The sequence below is a fragment of the Vigna angularis genome, chromosome 1, assembly GCF_016808095.1.
Source record: "Vigna angularis cultivar LongXiaoDou No.4 chromosome 1, ASM1680809v1, whole genome shotgun sequence".
In the NCBI taxonomy this organism is placed as follows: Eukaryota; Viridiplantae; Streptophyta; class Magnoliopsida; order Fabales; family Fabaceae; genus Vigna; species Vigna angularis.
In genome coordinates, this window is record NC_068970.1 from 57348747 (window position 1) to 57369449 (window position 20703).

The following is a 20703-nucleotide window of genomic DNA, read 5'->3' on the forward strand; positions in this document are numbered from 1 at the left end:
GCTCTCAATACGAGGTGTGCACTTGCAAATTTAAGGCAAAAGTGATGGTTCAAAAGGTGATTTGGTACATTGGCTGGAGAAAGACCAAATGAACAGTGCTAACAACTTTAAACCATCAAATTGAAAATGTTTAAGCACTAAGACAGTCAAGGGACACAATGCAACAGAAAATCACAAGTTCACTTCCACATTTAGGCAAAATTTGGTGGTTTAATGGGTCATTCTGCATAAACACGTTTGGAAACATTATTTGATGGTTGGGGCAACTTTTATCATCAATTTGAACATGTTTAGACACTAAGACAGCAAAGAATCACACTGCACTAGAAAATCACTACTTCACTTCCAAAATAAGGCAAAATTGATGGTTTAGGAAGTGATTTTGCATATGAGCTCAAATTTGACCAAATGAACAGTGCATACATGTTTCAAATGGTAAAATACACTTGCACAAATGTGTAAAATGCACTGAAATGGACAGATTCAACAAAACACCCCTGCTGTAGCCAATTATGCAGCACTTTTCACTAAAAAAATTGCACTAGAATTCAAGGAAACACTGCAATCATGTTTATCATCATCAAATAAATTTGTTCAAAGTTGTAGATGCAAAAAAAATCTGAACAAAACAGATTGCACATGTCAAACCAGAGAAGTATTTTTATGCAGATTTTTAAATAAGTTTATGATGAACTCAACCACTCATTTTGCAATTAAGTGATTAATATGAGTTGCTACACCTTTAGCAATGCTTATCAACATCAAACATACTTGCACGATGCTTAAGAGACAAGAAAATCTGGACAGAAACAGCTTGAAGAGATTACCATACGAATGGCATGCTCGTGAATCGTGATCGACCCACCAGTATGCAAGGCACCACCCCTTTCAGACGATCTGTTCTTCTGGGCTGTAGCAGACTTCTTACGAAACTCTACTGTGTTCCAATGTGCAAGCAAAGAGTTCCAAATAATTTCACCCATCCAGTCAGGGCGCTCCCCTGCAATCCTGGCATCCCTAAACATCTCTGAGAGCCGATGAGATGCTTTCATGTGAAAATTTCTATGAATTTGACTTTCATGCTCAGCTTTCCACTGCACCTTCTTCTGTAATGATGAACAAAACAAACATTGATTAAGACATGGTAAGATATGAATGATAATTAATTTAAAGTGTTCTTGACCTTAAAACGCTCCCAGAATGGCTTTCTGTCGTCTATAGGTATGGCTCCCCAAGTAGGCCATGGAGTCAAATACTGTTGCTTAATTGAACGTGTTATGGCCTGGGAAGCAACTCTGGAGGGAATAAACCTTCATATAAATAAATAAAAGTCATTTCAGTAAAGAAAGTTTAAAACATCAATCAAAGTTAAAACTGGGATTAAAGTATTTACCCTTTTCCATATGGCTCAATCCATGGTCGATCATGGAAAGGCGGGTCAACATCTTCAGCATCACCAGCTGAAGGCGGTGTAGAAGATGAGGAAGCTATAGAAGTAGGGTCAGGGGGAGGAGTGGGGGTAATAACCTCAGGGGGAGGAGTGGGGGTAATAATGACAGGGGGAGGAGTGGGAATAATAATCACAGGGGGAGGCAGAGGCTCTTCTGCATGGGTAGAAGCAGGAGGGTGTACAACAGGGGTAGGAGGAGGAGGATGTACTGCAGGGGTAGGAGAAGGAGGGTGTACTGCAGGAGTAGAGGGAGGTTGTACTGTAGGGGTAGGTAGTGTACTAGGCACCCTAAGTACATACTTTGGGGCCTTCCGTTGCCTTTTTTTAGGCCTGGCTACCCCTTTTCCTTTATCAGGTTTATCTGAACCTTGTCCTGTCATTGTTGCATTTGAAATGTTTACACATAAAGTGAAACAATAGAAAAGAATAAGAAAGGATCACTATAAATTAAAGTGAATTTAAAATTACTACATGCATGACAATAACGAAGGATGACTACAAATGAAATATTGTAACCATTCATGTCTCTATTGAAATGATAGTTCAATTTGCTACAATATTTAAGATAGTCGAAATTCAATCATCGTCATCATGATCTTCATCTTCATCTTCATCTTCTTCATCATCATCTTCATCTTCTTCATCATCTTCATCATCATCATCATCATCTTCTTCTTCTTCTTCTTCTTCTTCTTCTGCTTCATCATCATCATCATCTTCTTCTTCTTCTCCTTCATCATCATCATCATCACCACCACCACCTTGTGCAGGTGCTTCTAATTCATCTCCATCACCATCAGGGTCGCGCAATGCGGTTATAGGTTCAACTTCAATAATTTGTTGTGGTTGTAACATTTGGTCAAGTTGGTAGGCAACATCCTCCTCAACCTCATTTGAGTCAATGCGACCTCTAGGCTTGGTTTGTACTGCTACAGCCCAACCACGCTTGTCTATACTGCGGAATGGTGGATATGGCACGTAATAAGCCTGTCTGACATTAGTTGGAAGAATGAAAGGATCAAACGGTCTATATTTGTTTCTCAAGTGGAGTTCGACAATGTTAAACCTAGGATCCACTCTAGTACCAGCTCTAGAAGGATCAAACCATTCACAATAAAAAAGTACAACTCTGTTTGGAGAAGTAGTGCTGTTGTACTCTAGCTCATATATTTTTTGAATGATGCCATAGAAATCATCATAACAACCCTCTGTAAGGCCCTTGACGTACACACCACAATTTATTGTTTTCTTTCCTTTAGACCATTCATGTGTATGGAATTTGTAACCATTGATGAAGTAAGTGTGCCATTCTTTCACACATTTCATTGGCCAATTGGAGAGATGTCTTAACTCTTGAACCGTTGGAGTCAATGCCTGATTAAAAACCTACAAAGATACCAAATTCATTTTTAAAGCAAGCGTCAAATTAACCTTGCTCAAAACATAGGAAAAAGTATGGACCTGATTTCTAAACCATTGGGGAAACTCTGAGTGTATTCTAGCAGAAGCATTTCCTTCTACGACTTCCTCAGCCACAATAAATGAGCTGGTACAAATGAAATGAATTAGTGTATAACAATGTAACCATTGCAAAGGTAAGAGTTGAATGATAACATACTCAAGGTACGGTTTAACTTCACTGCAATTGATTAAGACATGGACATGAGCAGAGTTGAATTCAGCATCACTTAACCAATGAGTGAATTCTTTCCCGGCATGACGGCCTAATTGTCGAAAAACTGATAATGAACCTTGACATTGTTCAGCTTGCCATTGCATTTCGTTTCTGACATTAGTGGGGGACAACAAGAAGTTTTTGAAATAATGTGAACAAAAATAAGTTGTCTCTCTGTGCAAGTAAGCTGCACAAATTGAGCCTTCTACTCTAGCTTTATTTTTAACAGAACGTTTGGATTCTCCCATAAACCTTTCAAAGGGATACATCCACCTGTATTGCACAGGTCCCCCAAGCCAAGCTTCATATGAAAGATGGATTGGAAGATGCTCCATTGAATCAAAGAATGCAGGAGGGAATACTCTTTCTAATTTGCAGAGGATAATTGGAATATTTTCGTCCATCTTTCTTAAGCAGTTTTCCTGTAGTGTCGTGCAGCACAGATTTTTAAAGAAGTTACTGATTTCTATCAGTGGATGTATCACGTGTTGTGGCAAACAACTAAAGGCAAGAGGGATTAAAGTCTCCATGAATACATGACAATCATGACTCTTCAACCCTTGAATAGTACCATTTTGAACATTGGCACATCTGGACAAGTTAGAAGAATATCCATTTGGCATTCTAAGCTCTTTGACCCATCCACACACTATTCTTGCCTCATCTTTTGACATGACGTAGCTGGCCTTTGGTTTCAAGAATCGACCGTTACCTTGCGCCTTCAACTCTAAGTCTTTTCGTGCACAATACAGAGGTAAATCTTTTCTGGCTTTGTCATTATCTTTTGTCTTACCAATAACATTCATAATTGTGTTGAAGATGTTGTCAAAGAAATTTTTTTCTATGTGCATGACATCCAGGTTATGTCTTAGCAAGTTGTCTTTCCAATAGGGAAGATCCCAAAATATGCTTATTTTAGTCCAATTATGCCATTCTCCAAACCCTTCTATCCTATTGTGTCCAGATTCAGTGACTTTTGGATAGTCTTTCACTCTTCTCCAAACATGTGATCCACTCAACTTTGGCGGGGGCATATCCGTTTCAACTTGCCCTTTGCGAAATGCCTTTTTGTTTCTTCTAAAGGGGTGATCAATGGGCAAGAACCGCCGATGACAATCAAACCAACAACTTTTTCGACCATTAGTCAATTGGAATGACTTTGTATGTTCCATGCATTGTGGACAAGCTAATCGACCATGGGTGCTCCAACCAGATAACATGCCATAGGCTGGAAAGTCATTAATAGTCCACATCAAAGCTGCCCTCATAAGGAAATTTTGCTTCCTTGAAACATCATACGTCCAAACACCATTCCATAGCTTTTTCAGATCATCAATCAAAGGCTCCAAATAAACATCAATCCCTGATTTGGGATTAGATGGACCTGGTATTATACACGTTAAAAACATATAAGGCTTTGTCATACACATCTCAGGTGGCAGATTGTATGGGGTAACTATGACTGGCCAACATGAATAAGGTGATGCAGACGCCTGAATGTACGGCGTAAATCCATCAGAGCATAGACCAAGTCTGACGTTACGCGGTTCACTAGAAAAGGACGGATGTTTACGATTGAAGTGCTTCCAAGCTTCACCGTCAGAAGGATGACGCAAAACTCCTTCAGTTTTCTTACCATCATGCCATGTCATGTGTTGTGATGTTTGCATTGAAGTGAACATTCTTTGTAATCTTGGAATAATGGGCAAGTAGAACATTGTCTTTAAGGGAATTGCTTTTTTCTGCCTCCGTCCTGCATGCATCGTATGATATCGAGGAGAGCCACAAAACTTGCATTCAACCAACAAAGCATCATTTTTGCCACTATCATTGTCATAGAATAACATACATCCATTAACACAACAATCAATCTTCTTGGCTTCCAATCCCAACATTGAAACACATCTTTTGGCTTGATAACAATTCTTCGGAATAGAATTGTTTGGTGGTGTCAGATCTAAAATCAATTTTGTATAGTGATCCACTGCTTGATTGGGAACGTTCCAATTAGATTTACCAGCCAACAGTCTGATGGACACTGACAATTTTGACTCAGATGAACCTTCAAATACAGGTAGATTTGCCTCTGTCAGTAATTTGTAAAACCTCTGAGTGGCTTCATTTGGAGACTCTTCATCATGACTACCGTTTGCTTCTTGTTCGTCATGTCGATGAAGAGCATTGTTGACCATCTCTTGCATATAGGCAAATTGATCTATCTCAGATGTATGTACAACAGTATTCGAACCTGATGCAAGCCGATTTTGAACTCTATTGGAGGTCGAAGGATTTTCTTCACCATGAAATGTCCAAACCGTGTAATTAGGCATGAACCCTTTTTGGTATAGGTGAACTTTAATCTCTTCATCTTTCAAAATCCTTGTACATTCGCACTTCATGCATGGGCATCGAATCCCTCCATCAATGGCATAATAATGACTGCGTCGAGCCGTCTCCACAAACTCTTGAACTCCGATGACAAAAGATTCCTTCAAACCTCTCCTTCCGCTATAACAACGGTCGTACATCCATGCACGATGGTTGAGAAAATAGGCCATGTTCTGTGACAAGCCAAAAAAAAAAATCATTGTCAAAACAGCAACACTCCATGCGACATAAGTAATAAACCTATTACTATTCAAGTCGAACATGGAAGGCAATTTGAACACTTCGGTTACTTTAGGTGAATTCCCAATTTCTCACCTATTAGTACACTTTTTTAGGTTTTACTTTAGAATAGTTTAAGACTAATTCTACTTAGTGTAGTTTAGTGTAGTTAGTGGAGTTTAGCCTAACTCATTCTTCAAAGTTTGTTTATGCTATTTTAGTTTAATTCAATTGGTGTGAAGTGATTTTCTTTAGTTCACTTTGGTGGAAGTTGATTGGTTAAAGTGATTTTCCTTTCAGCTATAAAATGGTCCCTATGTGGGCACATTCCTACACCTCCTACAAAGAGTGTGATGGGTGTGAGGGTTTTGGGTTTCTCTTCTTCGAAGTGGAAGAGAAGGTGGAATGAGTGAGGGTTGTGGGTTTTGTCTTATTTGGTTTGATCACATTTAGGGTAAAAAAAGTCAACCTGAGCAATCAAGCATGATCAATTTGAAAAATATTCTAACTCTAAAACAATGATATCATTAGCTTGGGAACTTAGAATGTCAATAATTGATACAAGTAAGAAATAACAGTTATGAAACACATAGGGAGTCAAAAGGAACGTAAGATATGTGCTAGAATAGATTTCAAAATGCAAGAACTGGTTATCACTGAATTTTCACATTAAAATTGGCGTAGTGCAATGCCTTTGATGCAGCAATCAAAATAAGCTTTCTATATCACAAATCTGCAACTATACCACAAAAAATACTGAAATATTGGTGGTTTGAATGGTCATTTTGCACAAAAGTGTTTATAATCATAATTTTATGGTTTTAGCAACTTTTCTTTATGAAATATGACTTGTACAAGCTGCCAGCACATGCTAAATATGATTAAATCAAAATATCACTGTTTCAATTGCTCTTTAACACCAACTTTAACCATTTTCACCAACCAAATTCAAGCATAAGAATCAAATTGGATTGTAATCATGTAATCTGACTCTAGGACAACAATTGAGATGTGAATAACACTCTAGGAGTGAATTCAAAGATGTCCAGAGGTGAGTTCTAAGCTGGATACATGAGAAAGAGACAAGATTGGCAAAATTACTTTTAAGCACGAGAATAGGGGACAAGAAAGTAGAAACCAAGAAACCTATCACATGCTACCTAGGCCTCAGAACAATGAGGTTATGGACTTCTAATACTTTAGCAAGTCATGAATAAGATTAAGTTATCATGACAAATTCAGTAAACCATCATTGTTCTTGCAGCAACAGCCCAAGTTTATGGCTATTGGTGTCAAATTTGCTTGAAATATGGTCACACTACCACAGTCAGAGGCTTTGACTTCATTGCCAGAATAAAGACCCTTGTTGAGTCTGAATGCCCTGGCGTGGTCTCTTGTGCTGAAGTATAAGCAGTAAACCATTGATGTCACCATAGACACCATTGTAGCCACAGTAAGAGCTTAATCTTTATCAAGAAAGCTGAAGTATAAGCACAAAACAGTTCTGCTTAGTCTCTATCTTGACACTTTGATTTTGATAACAAAAAAATACTCATAATGGAGGAAAGTTCCGACAGGTTGAAGAGATGGGGTAGTCTCTATCTTGGAGGAAGCCAGAAATAACATTCCTGCTCCATTTGACAACATCACCACCCTGCAAACATTGTTTGCCAACCAAGGACTTGATTTGAAGGACTTGATTCTGCATCTGCAGTCACTGTACTCTATTTTATACTTTTATTTCAAAAGTTCAGACATTTCAAAGTTTGCTTCCATATCCTCAACACCATTATTATTTTAATAGACATCCATGTACTTAGAAACTTGAATTAGTTTGACTTATAAATAGATTGTTGTTGGGTACTGTGGAAGACAAGAGGATGAAGTGTTTCTATGGTGTTGAACAACTATAAGCTACTGCTAATAGGGCAACTTGGTTTAGAAAATTTAAACAAGGAAACTGATGAAATCTACTTGAGATTCCAGGTCAGTGTTTGACTATACCAACCCTCCAAGTGGTGAAATCTACTTGAGATTCCAGGTCAGTGGCAGTGCAGGGATTTATTGGGTTCAGTCCAGGAATGCTATCTCTAGTGATTGGACGGCCAGAGCAACATATGACACTATGGTGCAGCTTAATTAGGAACAAAAAAACACTTCAAGATTCCAGGAACATATTCAAATTCATCTGGCATTCTAGTATTCAATTTGTTTCTGTTTAGTTACTGTCATCAATAGGAATGTTTGTGTGTACTGTTGTATGTGTCTCTATTGTTGGGGACTAAAATAATGGGAATTCATGTACTTTTCCATCTTAGATAACATGAATTTGGATAAAATAAATGTATCATCTTTTTTCTCCTTTATTGGTATCTCATATCTCATCTTTAATTTTCTCTGTTATCTCTTTTTTATTTTGCTCAATTACCAAGAGAAATGAAACAGGCGAGATTAGAATGGAAAAGTAGAAACTCTACTCTTCTTTTGTTGATAAAACTAATTTGTATTAGTAAACAAGGCATAGTACGAGGCTTACGTTCCATAATGGCTGCTCATAGTGGAAGATTTCACTCACACTCATACACTATAATTTGTTCTTACATGGGATTTCCAACACTTTTTTCTAGGTTCTAAGTCTAAAAACTCTTACATATTTGACAATCAAATTCAAACAATTCAAAACAAAGTTAGACAAAACTCAATGTATACAGTATCATAAACTCCATTCAACATAACTTAACATTCAAAGTGGACATTCACAACATTTTATAACAACATCAAATTCATGAAACAAGAATGAAAATAACATATCACATATAATCATGCAATTTTAGTTTAGGTGACCATACCTTCGCCTTTGTTATCCTTTCCTGCTCAAGTCTTCTTTGTAGACTCTCTTCCTCCCCTTCTGACCACAATTGCTTTAAAAACTCACCTAAGACATCAAATAGAAGTGTATTTAAGGTTATTCATTAGATATTGTTCCATTAATTTAATAACCACAGCAACAGTTTAAGCATTACCTAATAGTATCCAAAAAGGTATTTAAACACACAGCTCAATGTTCAACCAACTTTGTTTGATGATTTTATTTGTGTTTAAACTCTAAAATGAGTTATAAACAGATTGCAGCTCAAAATCACTACTCCGCTTCCAATTTAACTCAAAAATTGATGGTTTAGAAAGAAAATCTTAATATAAACCTAACTATGACCCAATGAGGTGCATAAGACTTTACTTTTAATTCTTTCTTCGTTTTTTAAACTTTTCCAAAGTGTGAACAAAGTTCAAATGGGAAGATTGAAGAGTGCTACTAACAGGTATCAAGATAGTGAGGTGTTGGGTTAACTTCAACAACACTTTTAAACCATTCAATCAATATATATCAAACTTCATTTCTAATAAACACTTTTAAATAATTAAAAATAACATAAGCTCCCCAACCATACAATTCAAATAATTCATGACAATTAAAAATCAGAATCAATTATCAGTTACCTAAAGAATGTGTTGAAACATATTTCTTTGGTGCAGAGAGAGTAACTCAAGCTCTTCTTCCTCTGGTCCAACTCTCCACTTCACTAAGGATTGTCACATTCTTTGTTTGAGAATGAAGAAACCATCAATTAATCTCTGCCAAAGCAATGAAACCAGACAAGTTGTTATCACTTCTCTTCCTCTGGTTGCATACATTTTTACTTATGAATACATATGTCAAGTTTCAAACTTTTTTATGTTATTTTCTTCTGGGGTAAATTCTCCTCACTCTGTTTCTTCTTAGTCATTGTTGTACAGGCTATTCGGATATGGAATTGGAATTCACTTGCTTCAAGTAGAGGATCCCAGCAACATTCCAAGAAAGAAAGAAATTAATCCGAAAGATAATCACATATCATTCCAGGCAAGGTTTCAGTGTGAAATGAAATTTGTTTCATAGCATTACTTGAAATTAATTACAGTGTGTTTGACAAAATGACTGAACAAAAGGAAACTGACATGGTTTGTTTGGTTTTTGTGATGAATGAAAACAGTGTGAAAGCATGGGAGCAGTGGAGAAGAAGCTTGAGGAAATGGAGATAGAATACGCGCGTGGAACGGTGGAAGAAGGCGGGATCAAAGTGGATCAGTTGTTTTTTCATGACCCAGATGGGTTCATGATTGAGATATGCAACTGTGATATCCTTCCCGTGATTCCCTTACCAAGTGACATGGTTAGGTCATGCTCTATAACGAACCTTCAGATGCTTCAACAGAGACAGACACACCAAATTGTGAAACAGGACTCAGCTTTAATGTTATCTTGAGTATTTCACTAGTTATGCTTATTGAAATTGGCTTTTTAGGTGTACCAGTAGCTTTTTACTCTGATCCAGTATTTGTTATCAGTTTTCATAATCAACAGACATTAGCAATCAAAATGACTACTTTGAACAATATTTTCTATAAAAAATCATATTGCACAAACTAATTCTGAGCATACATTGAACAAAGTTAGAACACATTCTTCTTAGCTTTTATAGTTCATCAATGAAAATGACAACTTACCTCGACGGTAGCCCCTTCAATAGCCTCTGAAGCGGTAGTGGAAGACCTTGTCACAGAGCGACACTCCCCTGGTTGCGCCGCCTCGTCTACGCCGCCTCCTCGAATATCTTCCCTCGACAATGGTAGCCTTCAACTGAACCACCCACCACCTTCCTCAGCTCAGAACACTGCAAAACGCTACAAGAAGAAAGGTTCCACCACTGACGCCTTCTCGAAAACAGTAACAGGAAAAGAAAATGAGATGGGAGAATGGGAGACTTCACCTATAATGGAGGACTGGGGAAGAATCGTATCCCAATTATGGTTAGGGTGGGAAGCAATCTGCACACGCGACACAGTCAGTTCGTTGAGGGAGGAAGGGCACAGAATCTCAATATTGGGGAAGAAGGGGTTTTCGCGAAATGAGGGGAGGGAAATATTTCACTTTCTAATTTCATATACATCATTCACTTACCGACGGTCATTTACCTTCGGTAATCACTCCTGTGCATTACAGACGGCCATTACCCTTCGGTAAAGTGATACTACACAAGCCTTCGGAAAAGCCTTCGGTAAAATACATTTACCGAAGGCCACAAGGCCTTCGGTAATTAGCCGTCGGAAATAAATACTTTTCCAGTAGTGTACATCATGGGCTTTGCATGTCAGAACGGTATACTCTTTAAATGAAAGAGTAATCTGATTTCCAGGTAAACTCTCATTTTCATTATTAGATAATGCGTTAATTTCTACAAGGGCAAAAGCTTCTGCAGCTTCTTTCATTTTCCTGGCAGCAACCAATTTGGTTTTAGTCGTTCTTATCATGGTTTTTGTCTGTTCAATCTCGGACATTGTTCTCAGAACTTCTGCTTTTGCATATTCTCCCATTATTTGGAAATTCTCGGCCTCAGATCAGTTCTTTCTCCAATATTGATTTTTTTTTTAAAAAAACAAAAGGGGCTTTGGCAGCGGTTCAACCTAGAACCGGTGCCATATGTCCACCCTCCCCCTTTTTTTTCTTCCTTACTACTTCGGTTGTTGAAGAACCGAGGCAGTATCCTTTGAGATATTACATTGGTTGGAACCGAGGCCAAAAGTCTCTCATCTTTTTACCTCGTCCGTATATGCCTCGGTTCCACAACCGAAACATATTGTCAAAAACAACCGATGTTGTTTTCCTTCACTGCACTAGTGGAGAGACATGAGAAATAGCCCAAAACATATTCAATTCAATATAAATCGATATAAATTTAAATTCATACTTAAAACAAACAAGCAACCAATAAAAAAGACATAGAGTCATACAATAATAAATCACTTAATTATTACTAGGAGATAAAAGAACATAAACACTGTTGGCATAATTTTACTAAAAACAACTTTAAAGTAGTTTAAGCCTATTCATATTAAATATCGATACAAATAATTATAAATAACTATAATTGTGTAATTTATTTATCATAAATCTATTTTATATTTTATATATTCAATTTTTTTTATAAAAATTCAAATTAAGTTTAACAATAGTAACTGGAGCGTTCGTTGAAAAGTGAAAAACTAAGCCCCTTAAGTTGATTTATTCATAAATGTTTTGTACAACCTGTGAAAATGCAAAAAGAAGTATTCTTTTACGACTTTATTTTTTTTATATCAACCTCTTTTCATGCTTCCTTGAGATAAAAAAAAGTGGTTAATTTTAGTAAATTTTACATATTTTTAGAATTTTTATCTGTAACAATTCATATTTTGTTAATCTCACTAAAAATAGACAATGAAAACGATGTTTCAGAAATGAAAATGGACAATCAAAATGAATAATAAAAATAGCCATAATATACGTTTTTAGAAAGTATTTCCAAATACGAGGGGTAAGGTTAGGTGTGTGCATGTAAGGATTCATTTATTTTTTTGTTTTTTGTTAATAGATAGTGCACACCAATAATATTATTTACTAAAGAAATGAACACGATCAGTGCCTCAGCGTTGAAACATGAGAAGGATTCTTAGAAGATTTAACGAATACAATATGGTTAAGAAAATCAATATGAAAATAGTTTATGTACACGAAAGATATTCATCAGCATCTGATAACTTATATATACAAAGAGAAAGAAAGTTATAAAGTCTATAAGATACACATGATCTGATAAAAACGAAAAAAAAAAAACATATGTATATATTAAATGGAGAAGTATTGTCCAATTTTATAATATATAATTTTATTCAAGCTACTTATATTGAGCTCAATTGTTTCCATAAAAGGTCCGATGAATTTTGCATGGATGATGATGATGAGCTTGTGAAGATTGGCCTCCTTCCACTGTCAATAAGTTTGAACCACTGGCTACTAGGGTCGCATGAACGATCTCTGGTCAAACATTTACATGCATTCGTCACAATGACATTGTTGTCATCTACATCTAGGCATACATCAGAACCATCACTGAGTTTAGAGGAAAGATGCAACTTGGAATCTGAGATCATTTCCCATCTAGAGTTAGAATCTGAGCATATTATCCCAAGCATGGCAGCCATCCCTTCACTCTCCGCTTCAATGCAGAAGTAGGTACCCTTTATTGACAGAATTTTTTGGGGTGTGTATTTCCAACCTTCAGATAAATAACAAGGTCCTAATGTTAATGGCTCTAGTAATGTCTTTCTTATCACACACAACCCAGTTGAGGGATGGTATATCAATTTGTACGGATTGCCTTTTGTTATGCCAGGACCTGCATAAAAGAAAAAGGAAAAAAATAAGTTATTTGATTCGGATAAAATCTTTTATAATGATAAAATAGTCTTAATAAAATGAATTTTTTTTTGTATTTATAAAGAAAAAGATAATGAAAGATAGTAAGAGTAAAAAAAAATTGGTGTAAAAGTAACAGTGAGAGCTTTCAAGTTTCATCAAATGTTAAAAAATTAGTATGTCCTTGAAGGATGTCATCAATGGTTGAATTAATCTGTAGAGAATTGGGTGGTTAAAAAAGAAGCTTTTAGGGAGTATTACCTCGAAAAGGAAGTTGGAGGGAAGAGATTCTGTTTAAGAAAGTGAGATTCCTAACTTGGGACCAATCCCAATTAAGAATGCCATAAAACTCTTCCATTCCTACAACTCCTTGTCTAAAGTAGTAGCTTCCAACGAGTGTCCACAATGCCCAGTCCAAGTCATGCTCAGCTGCTACTGTTAAGAAGCAGTTAAGGTAGCGATTGTCGTTGACGTTGGTGCCTCTTAAGTCTACACCAAACTCACTGATAATCAGAGGCCATCCTTGGTTCACCAAGTAGCCAGAGGTTCTCATGAAATTTCCAGCCACTTGTCCACATACTTGGTTTGGGTTACCATTCACCCAAGCTTCACCATCAGTAAACCCATACCAATGAGCCTCAAATACTAATTTTTCCTTAAATGTCACGTTCACCTGTCGTTTTTGAATGAATGACAAGTCCTTGTCAAAATTTAGGCCTGATAGAATCACAAGAACATCTGGATTTGCAGCATGGACTGTTTCTGCTCCTTTCACCATGTACCTTCAGTTCATAACTACATATTATTAGTCACGTCATATTTTCCTTTCTTTCACTTTTTGCTATAGTTGTTTTAATCTAAAACATGATCATCACTAACAATTTTCTTTCTTTTTTAAATAGTACTACTCTGTGTTGAGGTTCACTTACTTGTACCAATCGTCCACATTCTGTTTGGGTCCTCGGAGCTCGTTCCTCAAGCTCATACCCACCACATTACTGACCCCATTGAAAAGTGTGGCCATCTTGGTCAGACCCGACAACCACAAATTTGGGTCAAAAAATTTGTCACCGAAAAACCCATTCCCGTCAGAATTACTGCAACACCACCCTGGTTGCGTTACGTGGTTGTCCAATATCACCATCACATCGTTATCTCCAAGACTTTTCACCACTGCCTACAATCATAAGAAAACAAAAACAAATGTTCTCCACACTCAACGCAAACTTCAAGTAACTCTTACAATTCGCAAGTTTGTTGAGACAGCGATTTCTACACTCAACTAAGAAACCAACAAGATAGTAACAAAATTATATTATTATTATTATTATTATAAGGTTAACAAAATTACTCAACTATATGTTTGAATGATTTTTTTTTTTGTAAGAGGAAATTTTGATAAAAATTAAATAGAATTGATTTCCTTACAAAATAAATATACGAAAAATCTACATCAGACAAATTTGACGTAAAAAGTAAAACAAAAAGCATATTGTATTGAAAAATCTGTCGCAACGTAGAAGGCAATTACTAAGGAAGTTAGTTGGAGGTAGCTACTTAATTATCAAAAAACCTTCATCAGTCAATCGCCACCAAATAAGGGCCGAGACAAAATTTCTGATAAGATCGATAGCCAACAAGATAAGGACTGTGAGCGATCCAGAATAGTGAAGAAAGTGGTTACGTTAAGAAAAAATAATGGAATAATAAAAAATTGAAAAATTTTACCTGAAAAGCTTGGATGAGCGGAAGGTCAATGATGGAGGGGTTGTTGGTTTGGACACCGGCGATGGATTCAAGGAGGCCGAGGTTCTGAAAGGAGCGTCTAACGGTGAGAGAAGCCAGAGAGTCGTTTGTCACCAAAAGTATGGGCCAAGTGAGCCTGACACAGTTGAAGCCCATGGACTTTATTCCCTGGGAAATGTTATCGACGGGCTTTTTGCTGAGCCCTTCTGCCACCACAGCTTCCACGTGGGAAACCCAATTCACACAGGCCAGCTTTACCCTTCGGCCATCTTGGCCCACGATCCATCGAGAATCCGTGCGGAGTGGGAGAGCCGTCACTGCCACGGGCCTAACTTCAAGTATGGGTCCTCCGGAGAACAATATTATTAGCGCAGAGAGAATCTTAATGAGCAATTCCATTTTGTTGTAACTATTTTTAGTCTTGTTTGCCTATGACATGCGCATCATATTCTGCACTATAGATTCTCTGCACGTTTGTTCAACCCAATATATACATGATGCGGGATCAGTGATGTGGCAAAATTGAGTTTTAAAGTTTAAGCCACTTCTTTTTTCGGAGTGATACTAACTTTTCATTTAATACTTAAGGTTATTTAATATTTTTTATGCAATATCTTTTGTTAGGATCATTAATAATTTTACTGTTATATATTTTTTATTAATTGACTTTTAATATTTATTAAATAAAACTAATTTGATTCTTTTTAGTGTTGAGATAGATTAGGAGTACTAAATGTTAAAATTTAGATCATTTTTTATTTTAGGATCTTATAGTGTTTTTTTTCTTTCGCGTTCTACCTTTTTCCTTTTCCCTTCATTTCTCACCAGTTCTAAGTTTCTACAAAACCAAAATTCAGACACCTAAACAAAGTTATCAAGCTATTACGTACCCATAACATTTTAGGACTCCTTAAATAAAAAAATCAAAAGAAACATTCTAAACAAATTATGTTTAAAGAAGACATTTTGAAAAAGTTATCGCCTGTTCTCTTGAGTGGATTTGAGGGGATTTGAGAGGATTTGAAGATAATTTTTTTTGTCATTTTTTTAAGCGAATTTGGAGGTAAATAAGAGTAAATTTGAAAATAAAATTTGTGAGAATTAGTATAGAATTGTATTGACGTGACAAATTAAAAAAAATTATTTTCAAATTCAATCTCATTTACCTCCAAATTCATTCAAAAAAACGACAAAAAAAATTATTTTCAAATCCTCTCAAATCCACTCAAATCCATTCCCTCAAATCCACTCAAAAGAATAAGGCCTTAGAGTTTTAAATTTATGAAGATAAAAAACAAGCTAGAGTTTATCAAGATTTGGATGTGAGGAAAGTGAAAAAAATGTGATGAGAAATGGGAGAAAGGGAAGAAACGTTAGAAAAAAATGAAAAGAAAAAAGCTAAAATTCGTCTATAAAAGAAATTTTAATATCAATTTATGATAAATGACCAAATTAATAAATTAATTAAAATTCAATTGATAAAGTATATAATAACCAAAATGAATTATAATAAACTTAAAAATAAGAACTAAGTTACTAAAAAGACAAGTTTTCTTAAATTACTCTCCGAAAAATGATGGTTAAACTCAAAGATAAAAAAAATAGCATTTTAAAAAATAAAGAATTAAACTTAATTATATCTAAATTTATTAAATAATTTTTTTTGTCTCGTAATACTAATTATATAATTTTTTGTAACAATTGTCTTGTGCATTTTACCAAAATGTGCAATGTAACCGATTGTTACTATATATACTCTAAATTTTAAAAGCATTACGTTTACATCTTGATAAGTTATAGTGAAAGAGGTCACTGCAATAATTACAATACGATATAAGAAATCTTCATAACTATTTTTCGATGTACAAGTTTTTACAATTTTATCTAGTCTGTATTTATAATTATTTGTGTTGTTGTGATAATAGTCTGTATTTATAATTATTTGTGTTGTTGTGATAATCCTTATTTACATAAAAACTATTTTTTCTTTTTCTATTTAACTGAAGATGTGAACATAAACAAATGGTACTTCTGTTATAAATTTTGATACGTGTTCTGATTCGGATATAGGGTCGATAATTTTCACAAATACTTCTTCATATTTTCTTTCAAGTTAATTTAGGTCGTTGTGAACACTTCATTTTTTGTTTCAATCCTTCTCTATTCAAGTAATTAATCTGATCAAGGTCACAATACAATCTTAAAACTCTTAATAAATGCAAGAACTTACTTTCTCACCTTCGACTTTTATTTATAGGTTTCGAGATGAATTTGTAATTAGTGGAATCCTAATTACGGCCCAATGATGACCCATTTCCAACTAAGTAATTCTTACCAGTAATCTTGATTAGGAACAATGTTTAAGTGTTCCTATTGTTGGGGGTCGTCCAACCTCTTTGTCTCCCATTTCCATGGTCATGCGATCAACTACGGATAGTACCTTGACAATGTTGATCATAGCTCATTTATGTCGATCGTCCCTTCTCATGATTGTATCTGTGGCCAACCGCTCTATAGATTTGTATCGCCATACAGTACATGTTCAATTTACATATAAAAAAAACATAATTTTTGGTTAACCTAAGTCTATCCTAACTTAATTGTTGTGATATGTCCTAACTTATGATGAACGTGAACTTGTCCCAAATAAGTGAATGTGAGCTTGTCTCATGTTGGATTAAGTAAAACCTAAATTTACTCAAATCAATTTGAACTCATGTTAATTCAGTTTGACTTTATCTAAGACATATTTGACTCGTCCTTGATTTAGCTTATGAAAATTGTAAATCAATCAACTTAATTACTAGAAACCAATTTAGCTAAAGACCAACAAAATTTCAAGAATTAAATGTAATATATTTTGTGGATTATTCAAATTAGAAAAAAACATAATTATTCCAATTAATTTTATTTCATTGTAATTAATTTCAAAATTTGTTTTTATAACAATACTCCTAACCAATCTCTAATATATATATATATATATATATATATATATATATATATATATAAAGACTTAGAAGAAAAAAACAGTGTATTGGGCAAAAAAAACCTCACTTATTTTTTCCTTATTTTTTTCTTCAATATAATTTAGAGGTGTATTGTTAGTTTGAGTCAAGTAACAAGGAGTCTCTGCACATTCTCACTTAGTTCTCTTGTTAATATATTTCACATTTTCTATTTAATCTTCTAGTTTTATATTATCTAAATTGTTTTATTCATTTATGCCCTCAATCTAATTTTTTTAACTACTTGTTTAGCCATTTTATTTAAACTTAGTACTTCCTTTTATTTGTATTTGCTTGCCTTTTATTTCACAATTGCATCCATAATTTAAATTTTATTATATTCACTCACATATTAACTCATACATCACTTTTATATTCATTTCATTCCTATCATCTTTAATATATTTCAATCATTCTATAATTGGCATATAATTCATTTGTTTTTTATTTAATATTACATTCACTTTTTGGTTAGCATTTCCAAAGTTAGTTATATATGCATTCAATTTTTTCTCATCATTGAGTTTCAAATACTCATAACCATCTTCATCTATTTATAGTTCTTAGTTTTAATTTAATTTAACATTTTAAAACTTAGTATTTCCATTCACTTATGTAATTTTATCCAATTTTTCGTAACAATTATAAATTAATATATTTTTATTTTAAATTATTTAAAGCACTCAAGTTTTCTTTATTTTAATAAATTTATTTTTTTAATTTTTTATTATTTTGTTTCGATTTATTTATTACTCTTTTGTTTTATAATTTTAAAAAATGTTTAAAAAAATTATAGTTATTTAAATTTGCATTATTTTGTTTCAATTTATTTATCATGTTTTTGTTTTCTAATTACTAAAAAATTAATTATTTAAATTTTTATTATTTTGTTCCAATTTATTTTATCATTCTTTTGTTTTATAATTATTAATATATTGTAAAACAAACCTCTTTTCTTTACTTTTAGAGATAATAATGTTTAATAATGAGTACATATTTACAATTATGCTTTTATGATATTAGAGACAGATTAGCTATATTGTATTAAATTAGTTAATTTATTCAAATTTTATCAATATTTTGTGGGATTAAAATATTGTTTTCAATATTCAATCAAATCAAATAGACTGAATTTAAAATTAAAAAAATATAAACTTCTATTTAAAATAAATTCACTTAAATAAAATAAAATTAATATAAATTTAGATAATTATGAATTTGATTTGATTTTTTTTTCTAATATCATTCCAATAACTTTTTGTCTTAACCCATTTAAATAAAAGTAGTTTCACTCCGATCATTTACCAAATTACTTTGAATTGGTCCATTTGAAAATAATAAATGTGCTTTTATGTGGAGTTATTGTTTTCCTAACACCATTGTCTCTCCATTCACTCAACCTGTTAGGGTCCACAAAATGGGTTTAATTTGGTTTTGAAAGCACAGGAAGATCAGTTTACTTTCTCAATATTTTAATAATTTCAATGAAGAATGGGTTAATGTAAAAAAAAAAAAAAGTAGTACGTTTTGATATATTAGATTTATTATATATATATATATATATATATATATATATATATATATATATATATATATATATATATATATATATATCCTTTTGAAAATAAGAATTATCTTAAGATGATTAAATTTGTACTAATATAACAAAAAGTTAGATTTTATATAAAAGATTATACAAAATAAAACTTGAAATAATAATTTTACTATACTAAATATGTTCATAATTGATTTCGATCCTAATTATTCTCTTAGACCAAAATATAACTGTATTAGAATAAATTAGCAAAAGAAAATAAATTTGAGTAGATTGCTTAAGGAAATAAAATTTTTTAATTTATTCATTTTAATTCATTACACTGTCCAATATATATGAAGAGTTGAACATAGTTTCTTTTAAACATATGTTAGTTCAAATTTCTTTTTTCTATTTAATATGAAACATTTTTAGTTATACGGGTTAAATATGTTTTTTGTCCCTTAAGTATTATACGATTTTGGGTTTAGTCTTTATTCAAAACTTTGATTGCTTTTAATCCTCATAGTTTTGAAACTATTACTATTAGTCCTTAAAATTGAACAACGTTAACTTTTGTTTGATGTGGCAAACGGTGAGGCCACGTCTTATGTCAGTTTGCCTCTTCACTCTCTGCCATGCTGCTTGTGCTTGAGAACTTTGTTCATCTCCTCCGACAGAACAACCACGGTTTCGCTTCTCGTGCACCATCACCCCAATCGCGCAACAGCACAAGTCGCATATCAAGCAAGCATCTTCATTCTTCACCTGCAAAGAATCCAAACAGCGGAGCCCTTTCTTCTTCCTTGCGAGTCATCCATGGCATTCCCAGAATCACCTGAAACTCAGAAAAATCCAGAAAACGCGAGCAACCCCAATCGCAAATCGCACTGTGCCGGAAGACGCACACCGAGTTCGCTCCGACCAATCGAGAACCACGACCAAGCGAAATCCCAAATCGCGAGTGCTGCGACGAACCCTAAATCACCTAAGCCTCTCCGTCGTCGCGCCTTCATCTCGCAAGCTCCCCTACAGCGACGTCATCCTCCATCAACGCCACCTTCAACGCGCAAAATCCTTACAAGCCGCGACATCCTCCCTCTTCAGATGCGTCATCACCTGCAATAAACGTGCAAATCCAAAAACACAGCAGAAACTCCATTCGCCACCTGCAAGAGAGCAACCCTTCCCTTCTCGCGTTCTTGGCTCATGACGGCGTAAGATAGAAGAGCAAAATCATGGCGTAGGTGCAGGGGCAAGTTTCCCCAATCTGGCAAACCCTAATTTGGGGTGGAAGGGGGCTGACACGTGTCAGATTCTTATTGGCCAGATAAAAAGAAAAGCAACGTGGCAGAGAGTGAAGAGGGAAGCTGGCATAAGATGTGACCTTGCCGTTTGCCACATCAAACA

General features: G+C 34.4%; 2 protein-coding genes across 2 annotated transcripts; one reads left to right on the plus strand and one right to left on the minus strand.

The window, feature by feature from the left end:
* The first annotated feature begins 9433 nt into the window (after positions 1 to 9433).
* Positions 9434 to 10036, plus strand: LOC128195404 (glyoxylase I 4-like). Its single transcript, XM_052872759.1, has 3 exons — positions 9434 to 9450; positions 9528 to 9633; positions 9764 to 10036. The coding sequence occupies exons 1-3, from the start codon at positions 9434 to 9436 to the stop codon at positions 10034 to 10036; spliced, it is 396 nt and encodes a 131-aa protein (XP_052728719.1).
* A 2364-nt stretch (positions 10037 to 12400) lies between these two features.
* LOC108333824 (glycosyl hydrolase 5 family protein) lies at positions 12401 to 15261 on the minus strand. The gene is made up of 4 exons (XM_017569282.2): positions 14734 to 15261; positions 13935 to 14182; positions 13267 to 13787; positions 12401 to 12985 (listed from the first exon to the last, which is right to left on the minus strand). The coding sequence occupies exons 1-4, from the start codon at positions 15148 to 15150 to the stop codon at positions 12489 to 12491; spliced, it is 1683 nt and encodes a 560-aa protein (XP_017424771.1). The 5' UTR covers positions 15151 to 15261; the 3' UTR covers positions 12401 to 12488.
* Positions 15262 to 20703: the final 5442 nt, after the last annotated feature.

Coding starts and splice junctions, on each gene's coding strand:
- LOC128195404 (XM_052872759.1), top strand. Junction 9,634..9,763: donor ATAATCACATATCATTCCAG/GCAAGGTTTCAG, acceptor GAATGAAAACAG/TGTGAAAGCATGGGAGCAGT.
- LOC108333824 (XM_017569282.2), bottom strand. CDS start 15,150: ATGGAATTGCTCATTAAGATTCTCTCTGCGCTAATAATATTGTTCTCC. Junction 14,183..14,733: donor CGCTCATCCAAGCTTTTCAG/GTAAAATTTTTC, acceptor TTATGATTGTAG/GCAGTGGTGAAAAGTCTTGG. Junction 12,986..13,266: donor CCTCCAACTTCCTTTTCGAG/GTAATACTCCCT, acceptor TCTTTTATGCAG/GTCCTGGCATAACAAAAGGC.